A 12604-nucleotide genomic window follows, 5' to 3' on the forward strand; every position below is an offset into this window, starting at 1 on the left:
CACCTTGGAATAAACTACAGGTAAATACTGTACTTATAAACACCTTTATACAAACTACACCTTTTCTGCAAATTATTTGTCTGAAGATTATCAAAAAACCGACTTTGTGATGTACGTTGGAATAGTTCAAATACTGAAGAAGAAAGTTATTTCAATCACACTGTTTTTAATAAGTTACTTTATATACCTACTATATAGTGAACTATGATATCATAAGTCATTAATAAAATCCTCTTGTTCTAAATTAAATGTGTGTGGTAATCCCTTGTATGACAAAATCATTAATTTCATCTTCATGGAATGTATTAAAAGGAAAATGTTGAAAGATGACAGACAATTAATAGGCAGAATTTACTTGAATATGCAGAAAAGCACAGGTTCCTTTAAAAAGGAAATGAAAACAATCTTATTTTTCAGCAAAACAGTGCACACATTATGACTGCAGAATACACTGAATATTTAAATGTTGTGTACACAGCACAAGCAATTTCATGGCCAAGGGAAAGTTCTGTTTTAATTTGTACAACTTCAGCAAAGAATAAGAACAGAAATCACAATAACGACCCCTGAAATGATGACCCAGGTATAGAAAGAACTTTAAACCATTTGTTTTCAGAATGTGAATGGAGACCAAATTAAATTGAACTGAATCACAACAAATTGTTTAGCAAATAAGTTTTGAAAACAAGAACATTCCATTTTTTCTGTAAGGTAATTATTAATTTACAATGGAAAAGAATTCTTTTTTGGACACATCCTGTATAGTACATAGATATCCATCCATGCGTGTGTGCGTGCACACACACGCGTGCGTGCGCACACAAAAATTTAAAAATATTTATGATTTTAGCAAAATAAATAAGGACAAAATTTTGCATATTACTATTTGGGAACTCACCTTCTCTAAGGTTACTTTATAGTCTTCTATAATATTCTGAAGATCCAGAGTGTGAAGTCTTGTCATGAGTGTCCCAGGCATTGTTACCTCACTTTCATAAGAGTCCAGAAGTTTCTTAAAACAATCACGCTCCTAAAAATTGGAATAAAATATAATGCTATTCACCTAACTATTAAATATATTAACAGGATTATCAGAAGTTGTGTAATGCTCATTTTAAGTTATCTATCATACCATGTACTGTATTATTTATATTTTCTATTTCTTTGATAAAAACACAGCACGCACACACATATATATATATATATATATATCCAATATTTGAAATTTCAAAACCTAACAAATAAAATAAAATTTATAGAAGAAAAAGGAAAATATCAGGCGCTGCTTAATTAGCATATCAACCCATTACTACTCTTGAATTATATTTAAATAATGACAAAAGTTAAAATATAATAATAAAATAAATAAATAAATAAATATTGAGCTTTCATTAGAGGCAGCGACACGCAAATCCTCCATATGAAGCCAAGATATATCCAATATTTTAAATTTCAAAACCTAACAAATAAAATAAAACATATAGAAGAAAATTTATTTATTTATTTATTTTATTATATTTTAACTTTTGTCATTATTTAAATATATATATATATACATATATACAGGGTGTTTCAGTTAAACGTTTCAGAACTTCTAAGAGGGGTAGGGTACATCCTGACAACTCGAAATCATATAGCAATGTGGGGTCGGAAATGCTTTCCTGAAGCGGTGTTGTACACAGAAGCACCATAAAGAAAAGAGACCGTAAGTGAGAAATCGTTTTAATAATACATGAAAAGAAGCAAAAGGTACATGGATTAAAGTAAGTGTTCGAAGTTTCTTCCACGGGCTACAATGCACGCCTCACATCTCCGACGCATGGACATCCGAACATTCTGGAATACTCCAGGCGAATTTTGAATTTCTTCGGCAGCTACTGCGATTCTTGCAACCAGCTCCTCAGCATTGTCAACAGGGGTGTCATAAACTAGCGATTTCATATGACCCCAGAAATAAAAATCAAGACATGATAGGTCGGGTGACCGAGCAGGCCAACGCACGAGACCACCACGTCCGATCCACTGTTGACCAAATGTGACATCCAGGTAGTTACGAACATCTCCGCTATAATGGGCAGGGGCTCCATCGTGTTGGAACCACATTGTCTGTTGCGTCGATGCAGAAATCTGTTCATCTCTCAAAAGTTGTGGCAATACTTGCTGCAGAAAGATCAAGTAGATAGGTCCGGTTAGACGACACGGTAACAGGTAAGGTCCGATGAGGTGATCTCCCATAATACCGGCCCATACATTGACCGAAAATCGAATCTGTGCTGCACGACGTCGTATTGCATGCGGGTTCTCGACAGCCCAGATATGGTCGTTATGCGTGTTGAAAATTCCTTCCCTTGTGAAGGATGCCTCATCGGAAAACAACACTTCAGCAGGAAAAAGGGGATTTGTAGCACATTTTCCAAGGTACCACTGTGCGAAAGCAATACGAGGTGCATAATCCTCCGGTTGCTGTGTCTGGACACGCTGCACGTGAAACGGATGCATGTCTTGTTCTCGGAGAATCCTCCAGACGCTGCAATGGGAAACCCCGACTGCGTTTGCTAGACTTCGTGTACTCGTTCTGGGATTCCCCTGTACATGCTGCAGCACATTCTGTTCGACGGCTGGAGTCCATGCTGTTCTTACCCTGTCCCTGTCAGCTCTTTCAAATGAACCTCTCTCAGCTAACCTCTGGTGCAGTCTTGCAAAGAAATTATGACTGGGAATACGCCTTGTCGGATATCGTTCCGCGTACAAACGCTGTGCGGCTGGCCCACTACAATTTGCAGCCCCGTACGCCAAATGCATATCGGCTAACTCTGCGTTCGTGTAATCATCCATCCTACTAACTTGGCGTTCTTGTTCAAGAAATTCGAAATTCGCCTGGAGTATTCTAGAATGTTCGGATGTCCATGCGTCGGAGATGTGAGGCGTGCATTGTAGCCCGTGGAAGAAACTTCGAACACTTACTTTAATCCATGTACCTTTTGCTTCTTTTCATGTATTATTAAAACGATTTCTCACTTACGGTCTCTTTTCTTTATGGTGCTTCTGTGTACAACACCGCTTCAGGAAAGCATTTCCGACCCCACATTGCTATATGATTTCGAGTTGTCAGGATGTACCCTACCCCTCTTAGAAGTTCTGAAACGTTTAACTGAAACACCCTGTATATGTCAGAAAAGAGCACTTCCTTCTTTGTAGAATGCATTTTTTTTTTTTTTTTTTTTTTAATTTTTACCTCATTTCTAATGTTTACTGGACTGTTTTATTCAACTTTATTTAGAAAGCATTCATTTACAGATTATAGAGGTAGTAAGTTTAGGTAGTATATTATTATTTTGAATTTCTTAGAGAAATGACAAAATTTATGAAATTGTTTGTATTCTTATGAGGGGAACAAAAAACATTCAAATCAGATGTAAAAATTAAAATGTCTATTTTATAAATAGCTAAATGACTCAAGAAAAAAATCTATGAAAAAATTAACCTAGGTCATTACTTTTGAAATCAGTAAGAGTTTTCTCTGCAGTTTCTTCACCATATTGCTTTGGTCACTTGTACTTTGCTTAACACGCTGCAGCTCTGTCTTTACTTTCATTAGTTCACTCTCCAAGTTTTTCTTTGTTAACTCCAAGGACTTTGCTCTGAAAATTAAAACAGTAAGAGAGTTACGAAATCAATGCTATTTATACAATAAATATTCTAATTTAATATAAGATTGAATGCTAGACTGTCTTTAGCAGTCAGTTTAATGGACAATTAAAATCAATACATCTAAATACTGAAAATATTTCCAGTTATTACTATTGAAAATTTGATCCTATTAAAGCAATTTGCTGATCACCTCTAATTAACAAATTGCTTCAGAATAAACTCACTCATAGCTTATAAAAGTTTTTCATTAATACCCTGGTATGGTCACACTGGGAAAGAGGTGTACAACTACAACAATTTACAAAAATATTTACCATATTTTGTGGTGCCACATTAATTTAAAGCTGGGTATGTGTGAATAGAAAACAGAAGACAGCTGGAGTTGCAAACTTTAAAATCACCAAGGAAAATTAGCTCACTGTTAGGAAAGTTTGACTGGAAAAAGTCAAGTTTCAAAGAGAGGAAGTCAGAGTTCCAAGTGATTAGTGGATTTGGGAGAACAATAAAGGCAACAGATGAATTTAACAAGAACATGGAGAGATTTTAAGCCAGAGAAGATAGAAAAAAGATTTCAAATTACTAAGTCTCTGACAGGGAATATCAGAACAGACATATGCACAAGTACCACCTTTGAAGCAAAAGGAATCATACAGCAAATAATTCAGAAAAACTGAGATGAGCAGTGGTTGATTCAACCTCTGCTCATCTCAGTCATACAACCGCTAACTAGGATTCTGTCAGAAAAAGTACACAGGATTTGGTAGACTGTAAGTGGAAATGGACGTCATTCAGATTGGAAATGAGACCATGCATATTTGTGAAATGAATGAGGAAGTGTTTGGGAGGTTTAGATCTTTCCAGAGATAAGTTTGTTTTATTAATTTGAAAATGCATGATGTATTAAGTAGTAAGAAAAGGTGGGGAAAGACATGCTGTATGAAGTAATGAAATTTTTGGATATGGCATACACATGGCAAGAATTATACCCAGCTCCTTGATGTAAGATGGCCTCTACTCTGCCAGTTAGTAACTGGCAGAGTAGAGGGAGTGAGGTTATACAGTAGCTCAGTGGTTCCCAAACTACTGAGATCTACAGACCCTTTAAAAAATAAAAAAAAAAAATGTTTACAGACCTCTTCAAAAATCAAGAAAAGTTTGCGACCCCTATATATATATTGGGACAAACATATGTGTATGTTTCTCTCTCTCTCTCTCTCTCTCTCTCTCTCTCTCTCTCTCTCTCTTCTCTCTCTCTCTCTCTCTCTCTCTCTCTCTGTGTGTGTGTGTGTGTGTGTGTGTGTGTGTGTGTGTGTGTGTGTGTGTGTGTGTGTGTGTGTGTGTGTGTGTGAGCGAGCGTGTGTATGTATGAACACAATTTTCTGAAAAGAAAATTCAAAGTTTTATGTTAAAAACAACTCAACTTTATTTATTCTTATTTTTACATAAATATATAATAATAACTTTATCATCAATTACATACACAGAAGGAATAATTTGACCAATTCCAGAGGCTCCGTTTTGCAGACCCCTGGAATTGGTCTAGGGACCCCAGTTTGGGAAATGCTGCACTAGCTGATCCAGAAGCCAAGAAACAGTAAAGAAAAACCAAAATGAGAAATGATAAAAAAAACAATGGATAGGCCTCCCGTATATTGAAACGTACCAACAACCCTTGAAAAAAACTTATTTTCAGATTATAAAGTAAACATAGCCTTCGGCAGCTCCAAGAAACTATGGGCATGCCTTAAAAATTCAAACAATAAAAAAAACAATAGATTTTAAAAAACAAACAAATGTAGTTTATGCAATTCCTTGCACACCAGACTGCGTGATTGCATATATATAGGCAGCACAAGAACATCATTACATACAAGAATCCAAAAGCACAAAAGTTTAAAAGTAGTCTCAAAGTATAAAGAATTCGGAACTGTTTTTTTTCTGTCCGGTATATTTTTTATAGACCGGACAGAAAAAAAAAAAAAACAGTTCTGAATTGGTAGCTCACCATTTAGACACAGGGCATTACCCATCCTTTGAAAATACCATAAGAGACAAACAAGGCAAAATTTAAGATAGAAACCAGTGAGAGTCTAGTAATAAGATCAACAAACAGATCAATAAACATACACTGAGGAATAGGACCTAAAACAAATATCCTATAAGTTCAAATTTAATAAGAAAACATAACAATCACCCCCCCCCCCATCCAGGACCTTTACTAACGGGGACAGGTAGTCACGCAACAAGATTTCCAAGTGAAAGCTTTCATATCTTCTCTCCAAAAAAACCTTTAAGCTGTTCTAAATCTCTAAATTTTTCAAATTCTCAAACTATAGGTAATACAAGTGGGGGAGAGATTATCCTTCTATCCTATCCTTTCTTCCTTTCACTCACTCAAACACCCCCACCACCATGCTTTCAAAATATGGCAATGGAACGTGCCCGGGCTATAAATACAGCCTTTGACAAATGTTCGCTCCCCTTAGAAGGTGGTAAAAACAAAAAGCTCCCGTCAAGCTTCAGGAATTGATCTCCCTTTATACTTCTAACTATTTCCCCATGCGTGGATTTAAGATCAAAGCTTGCTTTTATTCCTTTGTCCTCTTACTAGGTTTACTTTATTTCAATACTAATCTAATTACATCTTATCCGGATGCAGCCATTCCTAAATAAACCTCAGGTAAGAAAATTTCTGACTTAAAATATAATATTTCAAAAATTTAATATTCCAAAAATACCTCTTAATAGCCTACACTATCCTATTTGGTTTAAATTCACACTAATGATTTAAATTCAAAATGAGAACACAGATCCGCTACAAGAGAAAATCATAAATTAGCATTTGTCCGACTTTACAAAAATTAGCTGGTCTCGACTACACAAGTTGTCTGTCCAACATGTCTAATAAAGTTTCAAGACTTTAGGATTTCCAATAATGTTTTTTTACACTACGTCACAACTACTTAATAATGTGACATTTCTGGATTACATATTGAATCCTGTCATCAGGGTAGAAAAGACAGAAGCCTTGTTCCCTATAGCAATAGTAGCCTTCAATATGGAATCCAGAAACACTGTCGATTATGCTCAATAGTCAAAAAATTAGAAATTTTATTCAATATCTAGTAGAGTTGCCATTTACCCAAATTACAGTCTATACATGTCATGGAGTGGATTCCACTATATATCGGAGAGTCTAGCTCCAAATTTGACTGTTCTTCCATCAGATATTTGTGAGCTGCTGTATTGCAGTCAGTAGAGAACTGCAAAGCTGAACTTGCCCTTTCAAACATATCAATTGGATTCAGATCTGGAGAATTAGACAGCTAGGGTAGGTGTCAAAATCTTGAGAATGTTCCTTGAACCTTTCAGATACTTTCAGATTCAAATTTTTTTTTTTTTTGGCGTATAAGCTTGCTTTCTTGCATCATATGCCTCTGCTAATGATACAATTCTTTCACAGTGGATATGTGTTGTCATCTTGAAAAAATCCACTGCAATTAAGGGTAAAAATTAGGCCTTGCAAGGCAAAGTTGATGTGATATGACAGAAAAAAAATTATATGAATGCCTAGTTCATACCAACAGAACATATAACATACCATGATATTACCTCCAGTTGTTTGAGAAGTAGACACGAGAGTCGGGCTGCATGGCTTCATGAAGTTCACACTACACTTTCACCCTACAAAGGGTTTACCACATCAAAGATAGTGCAAACTGAGACTCACCAGACCATGACCTATTTCCACTGTTCCACAGTCCAGTCTTGGCATCACCACTCCAGTCAAATTTTTTGTTTTTTTACAGAAAGAAGTAGCTTTCACAATAGGCACAGAGCCACCAAATCCCAGATTCTTCAACCATGCCGCATAGTCGGTAGGAAATGGATCTTTCTTTGACTAAATCGAAATTTTGCCACACACTGGTCCTTCTATTTACTTTAAATTCCTGAGTTTCTCGTTCTTGGTATAGTGACTTTCCTCTGCATTTCTTCCTTTTAGAGCTGCATTTGCCTTCATCTTCCACCATTTCCACAATTTGGAGATAGTTGCTTTAACATACTAGTGATTTCTTTTGTTTTCTCAATTGTGGCTCCTGCTAAACATGCTCCAAAAATACCTTTCTGAAAAGCGTAAAGATCACCTGTCTTCCCCATGACCAAATCGACTACGAATAACCCCAGGAAAGCATACAGTATTTATCTGATAAGAAGGAAGTTATATTTGCATACTGTCTGTTTAATTATCTGTTGATGCCAATTTCAAAATTTTTTGGTCAGTGTATAACAGCTGTGTTTTAATAAAATTAGGATTTTTATATATGTTGATATTATCTGACATTAGGCATATGTGAGAATTAACTTTTCAATTCCCCACAAAAAACGTTTGTCATTTTAATCCATTCTTGTAAAGAGGGAATTCGGTAAATATCATTTACAGAATTCTGTTCTTTTAAAAAATTCTTTTAAGTTCATTTCCCATTGGAAATAATTTAAATTTAGCAGGACCAGATCGATGAAGAAGCCCCAGAAAAGTGTACTGTATTTATCTGATACCAAGAAAGTTGTAATCCTACCATTTGACAATTTACATTTACATACCATACATTTAACTATCAGTTGATGCCAGTTTAAAAAGGTTCCTAAATATTTGGCCAATGAGTGTACAAGCAAACAAACACTTAAAAAACCAGAGATTAAAAAGTAGAAACACTCCTTGGGTTAAGGGAGCAACTGACTGTCAATTGAACAACAAGAGGGTCAACTGGTCAATCACTCTCTTATGAGTTCTTCCTTCTCTTATTTATCTGGACATTCCAACCATTGAGAGAGTTGGGCACGTAATAAGGGGATATATAGGTTCCTGAACATGATGCTTTTCATAAAGGTAATTATCTAAGAGTAAAGGTGGTTTAAATTAAAGTTCTCTTAACTCAAGGTGGATCTCTCTCTCTCTCTCATGTGCTCTTCTTTCAGTGTAAATTGAAAATGTAAGTTGTACCACGTGACAAGTTACATTTGCATACCATATGTTCAATTATCTGCTGACACCAACTGAAAAAGGTTTCAAATTTTTTGGCTAGAGAGTCTATTTATTAGTTATATTGCATGAGAGTGTTAACTTACTTAATATAATTTTTTTACACGATAAAATTCAATTGATAACAATTCACCTTTTAATAACGGTTATTCATATTTAATTGGTTCAATGGTTTCATTTTGACACATATCTTTATTTTGTGAGACTGGAGAAAAAAGAAAAGGCAGAAATCAGAAGCATGATAAAAACTAGAAATCAACAGAAATATTTTGGATTTATAACATTTATCAGATACTGCATATTCTGATCAGGTAATTTGTAGGAATTATGAAAAATGTGCAATACCTATCAAGTAAAATAAGATGGATAGTTTTAAATTATTATAGAGTAACTTGGGCATGAGGTATAAGTATGGTTTACTGGGTAGCAACTAAGAGCTACTACACTGCCTGGGAGACTCATAAATATGAAAATGAGTATTCATATAATTAGACTGAGGTGAAGTAAATTGCTACTCACTCTGTATTGAGTTTTCCAAGCTGTTCTGTGAGAAGGGCTTCATTCTTTTGAAGAGTGGATAAATGTTTAGAGAATGCTGCAGGAGACCTAAGAAAATTCACTGATATATAAGAAACACGTGTATTTGTTATACAATGATGATAAAAGAGAATGAGACTATGTTTTAAAATAATTTTATGACAGACTATTAAGTTACAGATCTACATTATTCAAATCTTTCCATTTGAATGGATGGATAAATGTCAACAATCCGTTTAACATACCATCAAAATGACTAATAACAAAAATAACACGACCTTCATTGCTCATTAGGAGTTAATATATCTCTATTTCATTTATAATTATAATAGATTTTAGATTAAATGAAATGTATAAACAATTCTTATCTTTTATTTTTCTCCCACATGTTCCATAGTGTCCAGTCCATTATATAAACTTATAAATATTAATTAAAATTTTACTTTTTTAAAAGATATTTGGCATAAAAATGCTACTTAATGTAATGTGATAGCTATATGTTCTTCAGGGGAGATAGATTCTAGACAATTGGTGTCCTTATGAATTTCACTTTCAATTAAATTCAAAATTTCATAAAAACATTTTTTGCCAGCAATCAGCTGCATCAATGTTTGGAATTCACCATACCTTTATCTTGATTAATTTTGTGTATCCATTTCCTTCTACTTCGGCTACTGGTATTTTCATTTTCAGCAAAAGCAAATAACAATAGTGCTTCATCTGAAGACCAATAATAATCCATCTTGTAGACCTTTTCTCCCTAACTACCTGTCTAACTGAGAAAGTGGGATTCACGTTGGTGTGAGTGTGTCGGTCCTGTCCCCCCCCACCCCCGATTCCTGCATTGGTTTGCACAAGCCTATATAATCTTACCCAAACACTTCCATGAATATCCCACATGAATGCACAAGACTAATAAACTTCCTCAGAGTTTGTATAGAATAATAAGAATATTCAATTTAATAAATGCTTCTATGATACCCAAATTCTAATGAAAGCTTTAAATACCTGGATGTAGGATTTTCGCTGGCTGACAAAGATTCCCACTGATGCAAACGCTCTTGTAAATGTTGATGTTCCACCTGAAGCTTAATGAACTCTAAATTCCTCTTTTCTGCACGGGCTACCTGCTCTTGAAGTGTCCATACTTTCTCTTCAAGCAGTGCTGTATTATTGATGTTATCCCTATAAAAATTAAATAGGAGTGAAACCAGAAATACAACTAGAAACATGCTAAAGTGATAAAAAAAATAAAATAAAAATTAACAACTTCAATAAAACGACAGATGAACATTGTTCTTTGCTATCCATAAAAGATACAGGAACAAAAGTGATAAGGCAAATGCCATTTCCAAGAAGCAGCCTCCTTGATTCTCCTTGAGACTTTGCTCATTTATTACCCTTGAACCTAACAGAAGTTCAAATAAATATACAGTTTTTAATGATTTTGCAACCAGTTGGTATTAAATAATCAGTTCAAAGTCAAAGTCAATCCTAACTTCTTATAGTTAACTTGAAGCTCACATTCTTTACTTTAATTCTAAGTGTTTTACCTGCTGTGTCTTGACACTGCCAATCTGAAAATAACATTGTGTTGGGGTTTAGCCAGAGGAAACCTTTTGAATAGTTATTTATTCAGGAATTTTTTGCTAATGCTTCTAAGTAACAGAGCTCACTAAAGATTAGGACAACTATTGTACTGGTTGTAATACTGTTCATTAGACCAAGCACTCACTAGCCAGCCAAGGAAATGAGTATGTTTTGCATTTTATTTGCGAGAATTGATTACTGAATATTAGTATTATCCAAAAGTTAATCCTTTGGCTACAAGTTAATTTTATCATGTACAGTCTATAGCTATATTTTAGCACAGATGGAGCCATCTTTGTAAACTGGAGAGACATTTGCACATCTTCAATCTGAAGGGATTTCACCTGGGTCCAGAAAAGCACCCATTATAATAGATAAAAATATGGCAACTTTAACATATTCAAAATTATGCCACAGTTCAAAATAATCTACTACTTCCTTTAATATTATTGGATAAATTCTATCAGCTCCTCATGCCTTTTTCATATTCAATCACAGAAACTGCTGTGCTAATTCATCTTCTGTAATTATGCAAACGTCTAGTTCCCAATATCTGTTATTACAACTAAATATCATACCTAAAAGAAGATCTATGTGTAATTATTGATGTAAAAAATTTGTTTAGCTCACAATTATCATTTAGGATCACCAGTGATGTTACCAAAACAAATCTACAGTAACACGTAATATTATAGTAATAAGATTATAAATAATAAACAGTATAAGTAATAAATCTATAGTAATATCTATGGTAAGATCATCTTACCACTGTTTCCATCTGTTAGTGCCATTTAATTTTTCTTAAAATTCTTATTTCTGAAGATTCTAATTTTTGGTAAATTCTTTTATTTATTAACCAGCTCAAGTCCAATGGTCAAAAAAGGCTCAAACTGTAAAAACAGTCAATTTCATTCTGTTCAAAATGAATTTGTTTAACTGAATTCTTGCTCTACTTATTCTATTAGTCCCTGTCTAATCTTCCATATTCATTAAAGGCTGTTCCTAGATGAACAAAATTATTAACTTGTGGCAAATTTTTATTATTTAGTCTACAATCTAAACATTCCTTGTCTCTCCGTTCATTTTTGGGTAAACTCATGCTAAATTCTCTACAACCTTTATTTTATTCAAAAATTCCTAAAATTTTGCATGCTACAAATTAACAGCACAATATCATCTGTACATAATGATTCAATTTTTTACTTCTCACACAATAAACTTTGTTAGTAACTTACACTCTTTCATTAATGATTCATTGCAAATTATAAATAGAAATGCTATGAAGATATAGCACTGCTTCACACAAAGTTTCACCTTAAACTATTTTCCAATTCTTCCTCCAATCCTCACTGCAGATTTACTATTTTTATGTTTCTCCTTTTCTTCACCAATGTCCTTTTAAAAATATTTATTAGCATTTCTTACTACCTGACTAACTTTATTACAGATTAATTTATACTTATCACAGTGTTCAGTGACTGTTGATGATTTATGTTCATCATATGCAACTTTATTTTCTACTACTGACTTCATTAGATCATTGGTAATCCATTTTGATCTAGGGCTGGAACAATAATACTTTTAAGGGTATAAAAACATGAGAAAATTATAAAATTACTCCTTTGAATTGATGAATATAGTACTTGCTATATTCATCAATTGCTCCCATCAAATAGAATTAAAACAGTGCCCAAAAGCTACCCACAATTTCTCTTGTGTAAATTAAAACCTTTCCTTTACCCTCGACAACAGTTATTTCTTTAGGTATGCCACATATTAATATAC

The 12604-nt window shown here is 34.0% G+C and overlaps 1 protein-coding gene across 2 annotated transcripts in view; it reads right to left on the minus strand.

The window, feature by feature from the left end:
- The window catches only part of LOC150086402 (mitotic spindle assembly checkpoint protein MAD1-like), a 67222-nt gene that overhangs the window by 25550 nt on the left and 29068 nt on the right, over positions 1–12604 (minus strand). For both annotated transcript variants that reach the window (XM_090371358.1, XM_090371359.1), the window contains exons 8-11: positions 10238–10414; positions 9212–9298; positions 3497–3641; positions 899–1030 (exon numbers count right to left, since the gene is read on the minus strand). In XM_090371358.1, the coding sequence (XP_090227484.1) occupies positions 899–1030; positions 3497–3641; positions 9212–9298; positions 10238–10414 (541 nt within the window). The remainder of the gene's footprint in view (positions 1–898; positions 1031–3496; positions 3642–9211; positions 9299–10237; positions 10415–12604) is intronic.

The sequence above is a fragment of the Mastigoproctus giganteus genome, chromosome 4, assembly GCF_048544385.1.
Source record: "Mastigoproctus giganteus isolate SK-2022 chromosome 4, ASM4854438v1, whole genome shotgun sequence".
In the NCBI taxonomy this organism is placed as follows: Eukaryota; Metazoa; Arthropoda; class Arachnida; order Uropygi; family Thelyphonidae; genus Mastigoproctus; species Mastigoproctus giganteus.